This window comes from Mustela nivalis (genome assembly GCF_964662115.1).
Source record: "Mustela nivalis genome assembly, chromosome: 17".
NCBI classification, from domain to species: Eukaryota; Metazoa; Chordata; class Mammalia; order Carnivora; family Mustelidae; genus Mustela; species Mustela nivalis.
Genome location: NC_139036.1, coordinates 39,550,561 through 39,565,950, shown reverse-complemented (window position 1 = coordinate 39,565,950; position 15,390 = coordinate 39,550,561). Strand labels below are relative to the sequence as shown.

The window sequence follows — 15,390 nt, the reverse complement described above, 5'->3', positions numbered from 1 at the left end:
GGGAACTTCAGTTTGAAAAGGTACACCACTAAAAAAAAAGAAGAAGAAGAAGAAGAAAGAAAAGGTATACCACTGAGAAGGGCTAACTCAATAAATGTAAAAACTCCCATACAAATTTTAGAACTTCTGGGGATAAAATTGAGGCTCTCGAAAGGCACCTAGGTGGCTCAGTCAGTTAAGCATCTGACTCTTAATTTTATCTCAGGTCATGATCTCAGGGTTGTGGGGATTGAGCCTGGTGGAGTCAGGCTCCACACTCAGTGCAGAGTCTGCTTGGGATTCTCTCACTTCTTCTCCCTCTACCCCTACCCCTGCTCGTACTTACTCTTGAATGAGTGAATAAAGTGAGGCTTTCTAATAAGAGTTTCTTCCCAAGGACGGGTTTGGGAGGAAGGAAGGAAGGCTAGCAGATTACCTTCAAAGTTCAGGGAGCAGAATAGCAGTAGTAGTAGACTGAGAGGTGGAGGGTGGATAAAATGGGTGAAAGGGAGTGGGAGTACAGGCTTCCAGTTATGGAATGAGTAAATCAGGGATTAGAGGTACAGCATAAGGAACATAGTGGTATCATAATAGCGTTGTATGGTAACAGGTGGTAGCTACACTTACGGTGAGCGTAGCAAAGGGTATAGAGTTGTCAAATCACTATGTTGAATACCTGAAACTAATGTAACATTGTCTATCAACAATATTTGAATGAAATTTTAAAAACGGAATAGCAGATTAACCAAAGGGAACAATGGAAACTAGACTCTACTGGAGCCATTCCTTCAAAATTCTGTGTATCTGATTTTCAGCCTAGAATTGATTCTATGCTTTTAGCCAAATTGTGAATTTAAAGAGGTAGAATAGGAGTGCAGGGAGCCTGATGCAGGGGCTCAGTCCCAGGACCCTAGGATCATGACCTGAGCCAAAGGCAGGTGCTTAATGACTGAGGCACCCAGACATCCTAGGAGCAAAAAAATTTTAAAGCAGGTTTTTGAAATCATCCCAGAGTATACATAAACTGTGTGTGTGTGTAGAGAGTAGATTCAGCTGTTTAGCATTAGGAAATATGACAACATTATTAAGTCAAAATTTCAAGATACTAGATTTATCAAAAGAAGCTGGAATGTAGGGGCACCTGGGTGGCTCAGTGGATTAAGCCTCTGCCTTCTTCTCAGGTCATGATCTCAGGGTGCTGGGATCGAGCCCTGCATCGGGCTCTCTGCTCATTGGGGAGCCTGCTTCCTCCTCTCTCTCTGCCTTTCTCTCTGCCTACTTGTGATCTCTGTCTGTCAAATAAATAAATAAAATCTTAAAAAAAAAAAAAAAGGAAGCTGGAATATATTTGCTAGAATGCTTAAGCAGGTAAGAACAGACAGAAACCCCTAGAAGGTGCATGTGTGATATATGTATACATTATCTCTATACATGCATATGTATAAATGTGTGTAGGTATAATACATGCATGCTTCTATGAATGCTTAATCTGTGCCAGATTAATCTGTACTGTCTTATGTGTATCATAAATACTAATTTGTTCATCCTTTTTGAGATAGTTTGTTACCTGCATTTTATAGATAAACCACGGTACAAAGGTAGTTTAATTAAATAACTTGCCCAAGGTCAATATGTATTAGGTGCCAGAGTCTGGATTTCAAACCAAAGCAGTTTAATCTCAAAGTCTATACTTGAAACTATCATATTATGCTTTTTATTTTTTAATTAAATACTATAAAAATACAATACATGGTTTAAAAATCACATGACATACAGTGGAAATGTGTTTGCCATCCTAGCCCTTTCTTCCTCTCTCAGCTCTTCTCAGAAGCAACCAGTTTCCTATGTATCCTTTTAAAACTATTTGATGGTTTTGTAAGCGTTTCTGCGTATACTGTTTAAGAACACAGAAACTGGCATGCCATCTATCATATTCTACACCCTTCTTTCCCTCTTACACGTGTGTGTGTATGTGTGTGTGTAAATAAAAGAGGTCGGGGGCACCTGCTTGAGCATCTGACTCTTGGTTTCAGCTTACATTGTGATCTCAGGGTTATGGGATCAACCCCTACCTTGGGCTCCATGCTCAATGGGGGGATCTGCTTGGGATTCTCTCCCTGTATCCCTCTCCCACTCTCTCTCAATCTTTCTAAAATAATAAATAAATAAATCTTTTTTTTTTTAAAAAGGGTCAGCTTTCAGTATATAAGAGCTTTGTCACTCATGATAAGGACTATTTACAGCAGACATGGTAAATCGTGACATCATTTCTTTTTCTTTTCTTTTTTTTTTAAGATTTTATCTATTTGACAGAAAGAGAGATCACAAGTAGGCAGAGAGGCAGGCAGAGAGAGATTGGAGGAAGCAGGCTCCCTGTGGAGCAGAGAGCCCGACACGGGGCTTGATCCCAGGACCCTGGGACCATGACCTGAGCCGAAAGCAGAGGCTTTAACCCACTGAGCCACCCAGGCGCCCCTGTGAAGTCATTTCTAAGGTCTGAGAAGGTTATGACCTTTTGTATACTGGAATTCAGCAGAGTTTTGGAGATTTTTAATTAATACAACAGTATAAAAAAGTAACTGATGTAAGTATTAGAATTAGAAATTATCTTACTTGAGGGGCACCTGGGTGGCTCAGTTTTTGGGCTCTGGATTTCCACGCAGATCATGATATTGGGGTCATGAAATGGAGCCCTGAGTTGGGCTTCATGCTGAGCATGGAGTCTCCTTGTCCCTGTCCCTCTGCTCCTCCCCGTTCTCGTGCTCGCTCATTCATTTGCTCTCTCAAATAAATAAATAAATAGAATCTTTTTTTTTTTTTAATGACATTATCTGAGGTGCCTGTGGCTCAGTTGTTGAGCATCTATCTGCCTTCAGCTCAGATCATGATCCTAGAGTCCTGGGATCGAGCCCCACATTGGGCTGCCGGCTCAGCAGGAAGCCTGCTTCTCCCCCTCCCACTCCCTCTGCTTGTGTTCCTTCTCTCACTGTCTCTCTGTCAAAGAAATAAATAAAATCTTTAATTTTAAAAAAAGAAATTATCCTGTTTGAGATTGAGACTAATACTGAGTATTGAACATCTGTAACTATTTGCTTGAAAATCTTCGGCTTTCACATTTTCCCACTATTCTCTGGAGCACAATTACCTATGTTTTTTCAAGTTTTGGTAAGCTGCACAAGCATTCTGTCTTCTGGTAAGGGAATAAATCTGGAGCATGTATTGAAAGGACCTTAGTAACCTTTGTGTTTAACCTCACCAGACTTAACAGTCATGCCAGCTATTTCAAAGCTAAGTAAAACATTTTCTTTCCTGAATTGGCATGTTCTAGAATAGTGGTTAAATTACCATGATCATTATAAGCTGGCAACAACTTCATAATCTTCTGTTAAGGATCCTACAGAGTGGTGTTTATTTGGAGAAACATAGGTGATACTGACATTTCTAAGAGTGAAAAACAGGATCACAGGAAACAGTGACACAAAGGCAGAGACCTTTATTTACTCTCTTTCTGTACAAATTAATCTGTCTTTAATATTTTTGGTATTTAGTAGGCTCATTAAATTTTTATTGAAGTTTTTCAAGATCTACTTCAGGTTTTACAGCAATTATACTCTCCTAACCTTTAAAGAAATAAGGCTTTTTGGGGCGCCTGGTTGGCTCAGTGGGTTAAGCCGCTGCCTTCAGCTCAGGTCATGATCTCAGGGTCCTGGGATCGAGTCCCGCATCGGGCTCTCTGCTCAGCAGGGAGCCTGCTTCCCTCTCTCTCTCTGTCTACTTGTGATCTCTCTCTGTCAAATAAATAAATAAAATCTTAAAAAAAAAAAAAAGAAATAAGGCTTTTGGTAGAAGTTGCAATTTTCCAGTTGTTTAATTTATAAATGAGTTTATTGTATGTTTTAAAAGGTTTATCATTCCAAGCAGATAAATATTGTGTATAATGGATATTGAAATAAGGTGTCTAATGTGAGGAAGCAATGTAAATTATGTGGGCAATCAGTTATAAGATTAGGCAGTCTGGCAATCAGTTCTTCAATATGGTGTAAATTTGATAAGTTGACATTTATTAAGCATTTTTTCTCCTGTTTTTGCCCTATAACTTTACTATATTAATGGTAAATATTTTGTAATTATTATAATTGTATAATATAACACTAGTTACATTTATTATAATTTTTTAAAACTTTAACTTGTGTTTTGTTTGAATTTCAGGTAATAACCTTTTCCAATACTTTGTATTTTGTTTAGTATGCCACTTTTTGGAAGTGGTCACTATCAGTATCTTGTTATGGTTTGATGGCCTTGGAGATTTAAAACCAAGTAAAAGTGTAAGCAGCCTTTCTTATTTAGTTATGAGTTTTAAATCATATTATTCCAAGTAGGAAGAGGCAAAAGTAGATTTCCCATGGAGTATGAGTTATAGAAAAGAAATCTTAACATGTTAGTTGACTAGTGAAAACAGACTGGCCAGTTCCATTTGTGGAATTGCAACATAAAATTCCAACAAATACTTCTCTTTAAATGCAGTGAGTTTTTACAATGTACTAGATATTCCTTGTAAACTTTATTAATGTATATATATCTGCTTTCCTAAAGATTACTGAATTCCTAAAGAAAATAGGGAGAAATTTTATATTATAGTTAAATTCTTTAGTATCAATCATTAAGAATTCTTTCACATTCTTTTACTGTATTCTTACTTACCGTTCCAGTAATCTGTCATTCTCTTTAAGAGAGTATTCATTGTCCCCTTTAGACAGAAGGTCTGATTTTTTAAAAATAAGATTCACACACATTTATTCAAATGAGCTTCAATTTTTTCCCCCCAGCATGATTTCATTAAGAATATGGCACTTCGGGGTGTCTGGCTGGCTCAGTCAGCAGATTATGCAACTCTCGATCTTGAGGTTGTGAGTTCAGGCCATAGGTTGAGCACAATAAAAAAAAGAATATGGCGCTCTGTTTATTGATGATGACTTCACAGCAGAGGCCTGAAATTTTCTCTTGAAGTTACTTTCAGAATGAGTTTGAAGCACATGTGAAAATCGTTTTAATTACTTAATTGACATACTTAATAACAGCATTTTATCTAGAAACAGTTTGCAGTTTGTCATTCACTTTTTCTGTAGACTTGGACTCTTCATGACTTTTGGACCTTTTCAAAAAAGTCAGTTCGGTTTTGGAAGGTGGCTATCTGACTGAGAACATCCAAAAGGATATGTCAGAAAGAGAGGGACTTAAGAACATTTTGAACAATGTCAGTGTCATTGCTCTATGGCATTCCAAAATGACAGTTTGAAACATTAGGATATAAAAGTTTTGGAATCATTGCCTAATTACTTTATAGTCATACTGTGTCTTTGATTTGTTAGATTCCCATGCTGTAGATCCTGTTATAAATAGGCATTTTTAAAAGAATCAATTAAAAGTCAACATTTTTCTAGTTGGCTTTTTGGGGAGATTTAATTTGTAAAATGTAGAAGGGGATTCTTGTTTTGTCATGCACCTGAATTTGGTAGATGACTGATAGATATTAATTATTATCTCTTTCCTGTTATGAAAGAAGGTATATATACTCACAAAACTCCCATTTTGTCTAATTTGTTTTTGCCCTTATACACCAGTAGAATATACATTCATTTTGCATTTAGTAATTATTTGATAAATGTATTTCTTTAATATTATCATTTCAAATGATTGAGGTGACTGTAAGAGTTTTTAATGCCTTTTTGCCAGCCAAATCATTGATCTTCCCTATATAGTTCCTTTCAAAAGTATGGAATCAATATTCTATTTGGATTGAACAGATAGGGTTTTTGTCTTAAATTGTCATGAAGTCCTCTAAATGGACCAATTTATATGGCATCATTGGCAAAGAACATGAATTTTGGATTAAACAGGCCTAAATTTTTTATCTCTTTCTTGCTACTTAATAATCATGTGACATCAAGCAAGTTACTTAATTTTCAGCCTCAGTTTCCTCATCTGAAAAAATGGAGACTATACTACTTCCAAGTTTCTAAATATTTTTAAGGCTCCATGCACAGTAGCATGTCATAAATTTAATAATAAATGTTCATTTCCTTTCCTGTTTTTATCTTTATGGATTGGTGATTAGAGATTAAGTTAATACAGTTAAAGAACTTTCTAAACAGTCACCCTAAACATGATATTAAGGTTCACTTTAGGATTAGTTTACCCTTTTTCAGTAGATACTAGATTCTGTCCATTGCCAGAAGTGTTTGAGAAAGGGAAAAAAAAAATGATTTGAACATAAGTTAGTGTCTTAAGGACATATTTTTGATAACTTGTATTTTGATAACTTGTACTTAATATCTGTATTTGAGTGGTTTCATTCATCTTCAATCACAGGTACAGGAACCTTAAAGATAGATTTTGTTGGAGAGCTGAATGACAAAATGAAAGGTTTTTATAGAAGTAAATATACTACCCCTTCTGGAGAGGTGCGCTATGCTGCTGTCACACAGTTTGAGGTATGGTATTCTTCTCTAAAATGCTGTGATCTTAAAGTAGATATTCTGACAAAGTTCTGTTCCATTATTTGCGTGATTGTTTCCGGGTAGGTGCCTTTGGCCATGATTATATTCATGATTTTGGAATTTTTATTGTGTACTCATCCAGTTATATCCATTATAGAGGGACAGAAGATGTAGGATGGAGAATGGACACGCGCGCGCGCACACACACACACACACACACACACAACGGCATTACTATTTCATAGGAGAAGCCACAGGAATCAAATACTAAGAAGATAATTTTAATTTAAAAAGGTGCTTATATAAAAGCAATTCAGGTATTTAAATTCTGTTACATATGTTTGTATAAATGTGTATGCATATATGTAATAAAATATGTATGTGACAAAATTATATATGCATGTATGTGTATATACATGTATGTATACATCTGCATACATGCATATATGTGGCAGAATTTCAGTGCCTGAATTGTCTTTATACTGTGTACCTTTCTTAATTAAAATTATGCTCTTAGTATTTGACACCTGTAGCTTATCCTACCAAATTAATGGCAATGTTGTATAGCATTCCTTTGCTTCTTTGAAATGTCCTATTTGTTTATCTTACTATATTATCTGTACTTTCTTTGATTTTTGTTTATCATGTATATTAAAATTACATAACTTGTTTTGAATTTGCTAGTGGTACTTTTAAGTAGTAAATCTAATTAATTTTAGTCCTGTACATTTCAGCGTGGATGATGAAATAGCTGATCATATCTGTTTTTATGTTTCTGTCTTTATCTCTGTGTTGTTTGTTTTGCACACCTAAAGTTTTGGATTTGGGGTGCCTGGTTGGTTCAATTGGTTAAGCATCTGCCTTTGACTCAGGTCATGATCCTGGGGTCAGGGAGCCCACTTCTCCCTCTGCCGGCAGCTCCCCCTGCTTGTGCTTTCTATTCCTAGCTCTCTCTCTCAAATAAATAAATACAGTCCTTTTTAAAAAATAAAGTTTCAGCTCTAGTTTACTACTAATTTGTCTAACCTGGTGTATCTTCTCTTTCAAGAATTTTTGTTTTGCCTTCTGTTTTAAAATGACATTTGCAGGGGCACTTGGGTGAACCGACTCAGCTCAGGTCATAATCTCAGGGTTGTGTGATTGAGTTGAGTCAGCCTCTATGCTGAGCATGGAGTCTCCTCTGCTCCCCCCCACCCTCCCCCATAAATAAAATATTTTTTAAAAAATTCCCATAACTAGGAGCTCCTGGGTGGCTCAGTGGGTTAAAGCCTCTGCCTTCAGCTCAGGTCATGATCCCGGAGTTCCTGGGATCGAGCCCCACATGGGGCTCTCTGCTCAGCGGGGAGCCTACTTCCCCTTCTCTATCTCTCTGCCTGCCTCTTTGCCTACTTTGATCTCTGTCAAATAAATAAATAAAATCTTTTTTAAAAAATTCCCATAACTATTTAGGCTTAATTCTGTGTTTCAGTTATTTCAATGCTTATCTTTAGCCCTTTAAGCGCTTCTGCATCCTGCAATGGTTGCCTGGAGTATTTCTCCAATAAAATTTTTAAGGGAGGGTATATGGATAGTACACTTCCAGAGTCTCTGCACAACTGGAAATCTTTCATTTGCTTAATACATGACCAGTTTTAATGGGTGTATAATAGATTTGTTGAGGGTGGGGGAAAGGAGGAGCAGCAGCCCCTAACATTAAAAAGTTGTGCCAGCACTCCCAGCTAGTCCCTGTTGGTCTCCTTTTCGACATAAAGCATCGTAGAGCACCACCCTCAGGCAGGGTTACTCTGAGACTATGATAAAGGGAAACAAAACAAGGGTGCTTCATAATTTCATCTAAGGACAGACAAAAGCAGGGCCACTGTGCTACCCATGAAATAGCGACCAAGTCCGTCTCTTAGTTAAAATGAATACTACTTCTTTTTCAGTGTCAGTTTTACTCTTGCTCTAGTCTGCCCTCTCTGTAAGTGAGATCTGTTGAGATGCCCACCCACAGAATTCCTCCACTTTCTGACAGCACCCAGTTTACAGTGAATCTAAATCCTCCCCCAATTCACCGGGCCAAATCCTGAATAAACATATGATAGCTTGTTTCTCACACACCCCAGGGTTCCCCTTACTGTGAGTTTTCCCTTGCTACAAAGAGTACAAACCCAACTTTTCAACTGTAAGAGCAAGTATATACAATTGGGTTATAGTTTTTCTCTTTCAAAGGTATATAAATGTTGTTCCACAGTCTTTCATATCTCATCTTGTCAAGGGGAAGAATCAGACTGGAATATCTTTTTTTCCCTTGTAGAATAACATTGTTTTGTTTTGTTTTGCTTTGCTTTCTTCCTGATTGCTTGTTAAATTATTTCCTTGTACTTAAAAATTAAAATTTTTTTTACTAGGTGTTCACTTTTCATGAACTTTACATAGTAATTGGTGAACCCTTTTGATGTTCAGATTTAGATCTTCAGTGTAGCCAAGTTTTCTCCTCTTATATATTACATTCACTGTGGTGTGTGCTCTTTCATAATAGGTTTATATCTGATGTCTGTCCCTCAGATGAAGTTTTGATGGCTTTCGTCACTGTCCTTTCTGTATTAGAAACTTTTTTTTAGAAACTTTTAGATCTTGTTATCTGTGTTACTCATTTAATTTCCTCTAGTATAAATTCATTTCTCTACTGCTGCTGCTCCTAAGTTCAGTTTTTCTGTGCTATCTTTTCTTTCTGTACACTCTGCTTACTTTTCAGATGTCTTATTTATTCTTTGAATGAATTTATCATTTACTTAACTTCTTTGAGAGTGCAGTTAGCCATCTAGCATTTTCCTTAGAGAAACTTTTTTCCAGAAGTATGTGCCTCCTATACCTCTGTATAATTTATTCCTTCTTTTCATGATACAGAATCTTGTAATTGGTTCTTTTTTTATTTTTACTTTATTTTGTTTTATTAAAGTTTCTTTCTCTTATAACTGGTATTCTACAAAGACTATATTTTGGTTTAACAAGGTTGCTCTTTCTTAAAAAACAACTTTCCTCTTTATTTTTAAAGAAAAAAATGAGTTCTCATTAAGTAGGTCAAGTGGTGACAGTTTTATGTGTTCTATATGGAAATGCTATTAAATGGATACCCTGGGACATGTGAGTGGCTCAGTTAGTTAAGCATCTGCCTTCAGCTCAGGTCATAATCCCAGGATCCTGGGATCAAGTCCCGCATCAGGCTTCTTGTTCAGCAGGGAGCCTGCTTCTCCTTCTGCCTGCCGTTCTCCCTGCTTATTCATTTCTCTACTGCTGCTGCTCCTAAGTTCAGTTTTTCTGTGCTATCTTTTCTTTCCTTACACTCTACTTACAAATAAAATCTTTAAAAATAAATAAATAATAAAAAGAAAAATGATGGAGCACCTTAGTGGCTCAGTTGGTTAAGTGTCTAGCTCCTGATTTTAACTCGAGTCATGATCTCAGGTTCATGAGATTGAGCCCCAAGTTGGGCTCTGTGCTGGGCGGGGAGCCTGCTTAAGATTATCTGTCTTGGGCCCCTGGGTGGCTCAGTCAGTTAAAGTGTCTTCAGCTCGGGTCATGATCTTAGGGTGCTGGGATCAAGTCCCACATCAGGCTCTCTGCTCAACGGGGAGTCTGCTTCTCTCTCACACTCTCCCTTTGTGTTCTCTCTCAAATAAATAAATAAAAACTTTAAAAAAGAAAAGATTCTCTCCCTCTCCCTCTGCCCCTTCTCCCCTTAAAAAACAAAAAACAAAGACAAAGAATGACCTGTTTAGAATTGGTAAGAGCATCTGTCTTTATTCCTGTTGTTATCATTTCAGATGAAGATAAAGCACATTAGAGATTCTGGAAATATTTTTGTTTTTGAAATAAAAGCCAGAGAGGCAATCTATCCTATTTTCCCAGCTCTAAATTCTTACAGTATACTTCTTGACCTTCCTGTGCTCTGTGTTTTGAACATTACTGCTGAAACCATTAAAATTGGATTTTTGAGATGTTGGAATGTTCTCTTAAAAATAAAAATTTAGGGGTCTCTGGATGGCTCAATTAGTTGGCACGGGTCATGATCCCTGGGTCCTGGGATCGAGCCCCACATCTCCCTCTCCTCCTCCTCCTGCTCATGCTCTCTCTCTCCTTCAGCTAGGGTCATGGTCCCAGGGTCCTGGGATCGAGCCCCGCATCAGGCTCTCTACTCAGCGGAGAGCCTGCTTTCCCCTCTCTGCCTGCCTCTCTGCCTACTTGTGATCTCTCTTTCTCTGTCAAATAAATAAATAAAATCTTTAAAAATTTTAAGTTAAAATTAAATTAAAAAATATATATTATTCTAAATTATTCTAATACTATAGATTATTAAGATCTGTAGCAGACCTAATTCCTGGGTTATTGCTTGTTTTTGTTTGTTTTTGCATTGTTGATGTGGCAGGGATAATACGCCCCGTGTGTTCTCTGTAGTCACTGCCTGGTGTGTTGCTGGCATGGAGTAAAAAGTAAATATTTAAACAAGTGAAGGAATGGATGATAGAAAGATGATGACAGTTACTTCATAAAACAGTCGGTTAGGTTAATTCGGTAATATTCATATTTCATTTTCCTTTTTTAAGGCTACTGATGCCCGGAGGGCTTTTCCTTGCTGGGATGAGCCTGCCATCAAAGCAACTTTTGATATCTCATTGGTCGTTCCTAAAGACAGAGTAGCTTTATCAAACATGGTATGTATGTATGTAAGTATATTGAAAATTTGAACAAGTGTTTAGAATATTTAGTTTGCTGGTTAGATGTAATAGCATGAAACCACCTAGCACAGTGCTTGATACATAACAGGAACACAGATAGTCGTCATCTTTATGTCCAGTAAGCCCTCTTTTTTTAAATTCCCTTATTTGGAGTTTCCTTCCTCATGGAAGAAATTTCTTATAATTTGGAAAACTAAAAACATGATGAGTTTAATAAATATTGCCTGAAAAAGAAAATCTGACTTTCTTATTAAGTGCCGAAAGATACAGCCATATATGAAGTGTGTTTAGGTTTCTGGTTGATTGTATTCTTAGAATATGCTCTCTTCACTGATGTCATTATCTCTTTCATAAACAGAGTAAGCATTTACCTCTTGAAGTGTATTGTTTAACACAGAGAGTGCCCAACAGCCGGTCATAAGACTCTGGGAACTTGGAAAAGCCTACTTTGAAAATAACTGGTTTCTGCCTCCTTTATGGTAGAGAGAATTCCATAGAGAGAATGCCGTTCTCTTCTAAAATATTTCTAAAAAGGAGGCTAATATATTAAACTGAAATACTATTTTACAGTTTAGTATGAATGAATTTATCCCATCTGTTCTTGAATAAGACTTCCTTGGAAGAAAGAATAGAGAGGTCTTGAGAAAGTGGAGACCCTGAATAGGGGGAAAAAAAAAATAAGGCAGAGGTGGGTGGAGGTTGGTAACAACAAAGAGAAATTAGGAATTCTATTGGTAAAGTGGAGATTCCTCCACAAATTTGTTGAGTCAGGCTTGGTATAGAGAATGTTCTAAATTTAGATATCTGTACCCTTTGAAATGTAGATTTCACAATTACCGTTTATTAATAATTATTGCCTTCTATCCTTATTTCACTTGGAAAGTGTTGAGGTCTTACTTAAAACATCCCATTGCCTGGCATATAGTAGGTATTCAAGAAAAGTTGCTTCTTTTCTCTCATAGATCCCTGGTAGTTTTAACACTTCAGCCCCCAACTTCTTAGTGTTTCCTTCTTAATAGGAGAGATTTTGATAGCATAAAAGCAGTAGATGAATTGGGATAGATAAGTAAGACGTGCTGGAAAGGGGGAGGGAGAAGCTGCACATATTTTTGGCTAGTATTTGCTTTAAGATATTTAATGTAAATCTGTTTAAATTTTCTTTTCTTTTTTTTTTTTTAAAGAATGTAATTGATCGGAAACCATACCCTGATGATGAAAATGTAGTGGAAGTGAAGTTTGCCCGCACACCTGTCATGTCTACATATTTGGTGGCATTTGTTGTGGGTGAATATGACTTTGTAGAAACAAGGTCAAAAGACGGTGTGTGTGTCCGTGTTTACACCCCTGTTGGCAAAGCAGAGCAAGGAAAATTTGCGTTAGAGGTAAATGTACTTGAAGAGGATTGTTCCAACAGTCCATAACTCCAGGTTGGGGAATTTACATTTCTGATCAATTACTAGTACAATTATTTATAATTTAGTCTGAAATTTGTTGTGTACTTTGGGTTTATTTTTAATAGAATTTTGAAGCTACCAACCTTGGTGTTACATTAGCATTTTGTAAGATAATGATTAAGAGAATATTAGAGTGGAATTTATTTATCCACAGAGTGCTTGGGAAAAGATGTAATGTATTTTTCATACCAATATATTATAAATGGATTAAAGTTTGGCCAACATAACAAAAGCCAAAGACTTGGAGGTAGGGTTCCCCAGGGTTGGTTTCTAGTAACTTGAGATGCTTTGGCTTGCAACAGGATTCCTTTGTGGATTTCTATATGAATTACAATAAAATATTTATCAGATGGTTCTTTTGTTTATACTTTTGTAGGTTGCTGCTAAAACCCTGCCTTTTTATAAGGACTACTTCAATGTTCCTTATCCTCTACCTAAAATTGATCTCATTGCTATTGCAGACTTTGCAGCTGGTAAAGTAAATTTCATTTTATTGCTGAATTGTAATAACTTTTTTGAATTTTGTGATTTTGAGGAAGAAGTATGTACATATATCAATAAATGTTTATATTTATTTTATGAAGGTGCCATGGAGAACTGGGGCCTTGTTACTTATAGGTATGTTAATGATTCATTACCCTGCCTTATCTTTTCAGTCACTGATTTCATAAGAGCTTCACTGTTAATCACAATTGAGTAGCTTCTGCTTTATGATCTGCTGTAAATTTTCCTACCTCCCCCACTTCTGCACACATTTCAGGAACGCAGATGAACACCCTCTGGTGCTACTATCAGATTATAAGATTTTAAAGTGAGCATCTGGCATTAGTAACATTTTTAGATCTATTTTTGGCTGAGTTTCTCATTTTGGTACCTCCTCTTCCTCCCAGGAGTTTCATAGTTATTTTTCCAGCTTGAAGAACGATCTCTGCTTTAATGTTTTCTAGCCAAGTTTTTACTTATCTGTCACCACAATACAAACATGTGGGTTGTATAATTTTTAAAGCAGGATCTGTAAACAAGCTTTTGCCCCGCCTTCTTTGATGAGTTAAGTTTTGGACAGCCTGCTCAGTGTTCTTGTTGGGACTGTGGAATGCATCTCCCCCCCCATTTGCCACTCCCCTTCTTTTAATGGGAGGACTGTCTACTCTCTGTCTAGCACAATAATCCCTAATCCTTTAGACAAAGCTTTTTAAAACTTTCAGACAACTGTCCTATTTACAAACTTGATGATTAAACTTGTGTCTCATCTTTGATCTTCTGTTGTATGAATTCTGTTGGAATAGTCCTTAGTCTTCCCAGAACTTTTTCTATTCTGTGCACTCTGAGGAAATGTTTTTTTGATATCTCTAAAACCTATCTTGACCATCTTATTTACTGTTTGACTCTCCCTCCCCCATTTGTGTATGCCTCCTTTTATTGCAATACTTAACATTGTTTAAAAAAAGGTTTTTTTTAAACACAGGGAGACTGCATTGCTTATTGATCCAAAAAACTCCTGTTCCTCATCACGCCAGTGGGTTGCTCTGGTTGTGGGACATGAACTCGCCCATCAATGGTTTGGAAATCTTGTTACTATGGTATTTAATATTTTTAAGTGCTCAAATATATTTATCTTCATCCTGCTGCACATTATTTTGGCTACATAGTATTTCAGGTTTGACTGGAACATAGTATAAAAAATGAATGAGAGAAAAGCTTTATTTTAGAACGTCTGCTCAGCAGTGTTTATCAGATAACTTTGTCAATCAAAAGAATGTGGACAGTCTTTATTCAACAGAAAATATTTCCTAAACTGTTGTAGAATTTGCCTGCAAATGGTGAAGTCATAATACTATGGTGAGAGAAAGAGACTCCTCTTAGGTTCAGAGATTCCAGGCTAACTGTAGTTTCTTGAGCGTATTTATTATGTAAGTTAAGTAGCTGAAAAGTAACCTGAACATAATCCATTAGGTTGCAATGTTCTTAGGAGTCAGTTTTCTCATTGCTTAAAATGTTAAGTTGAAATTTGATAGAAATGAAACTAGGGAATAACTGTTAAGTATAATAAAATTTCCAGGGGCACCTGGGTGGCTCAGAGGGTTAAGCCACTGCTTTCAGCTCAGGTCATGATCCCAGGGTCCTCGGATCGAGCCCCGCATCGGGCTCTCTGCTCACTGGGGAGCCTGCTTCCCCCTCTCTCTCTGTCTGCTTCTCTGCCTACTTGTGATCTCTGCCTGTCAAATAAATAAAATCTTTAAAAAAATAAATAAATAAATAAATAAAATTTCCAGCTGTCCCATTGAAATTATTGTTTATTATGTTTGCAGTGAATTTTACAGTGTTTGCAGTGAATGATCTCTGTTCTCAAGTCTTGACCTTTCCCTCTCAGTCCAAATAAGTACTCTCTATGTTGGCTAGTTGTGTTAGAACTTGGGAGCAGAGTTTAATAAGTTTGAACTAGAAGTCCTCTATAAGGAAAGAACTGGAAGTTCTGGAGCCAGCCAAATTCCCTGATAGCATTTTAGGCTGCCAAAGAGCAGAACCTGACTTGGATGTTAGTTGGGTCCATATGTCACAGGAATAAGCAAGACAGTAAGACATTTAGCAACCATTACATGTCTGAGGCAGTTTTTAAAGAACGCCAGCCCTTGAAATTAAACCATTTCCTTTTGCTTTAGATGTTTAAATTTTTACTTGGGGGTGAAAAAAAGTTTTGAAATATAATTTCATGTGGAATTAAGTATGCTGGAACGTGTATTC

General features: G+C 36.8%; 1 protein-coding gene across 2 annotated transcripts in view; it reads left to right on the top strand.

Moving 5' to 3' along the window:
- The window catches only part of NPEPPS (aminopeptidase puromycin sensitive), an 84,066-nt gene that overhangs the window by 43,059 nt on the left and 25,617 nt on the right, over positions 1–15,390 (top strand). For both annotated transcript variants that reach the window (XM_082704734.1, XM_082704735.1), the window contains 6 exons: positions 6,349–6,470; positions 11,063–11,170; positions 12,376–12,576; positions 13,025–13,121; positions 13,233–13,266; positions 14,114–14,228. In XM_082704734.1, the coding sequence (XP_082560860.1) occupies positions 6,349–6,470; positions 11,063–11,170; positions 12,376–12,576; positions 13,025–13,121; positions 13,233–13,266; positions 14,114–14,228 (677 nt within the window). The remainder of the gene's footprint in view (positions 1–6,348; positions 6,471–11,062; positions 11,171–12,375; positions 12,577–13,024; positions 13,122–13,232; positions 13,267–14,113; positions 14,229–15,390) is intronic.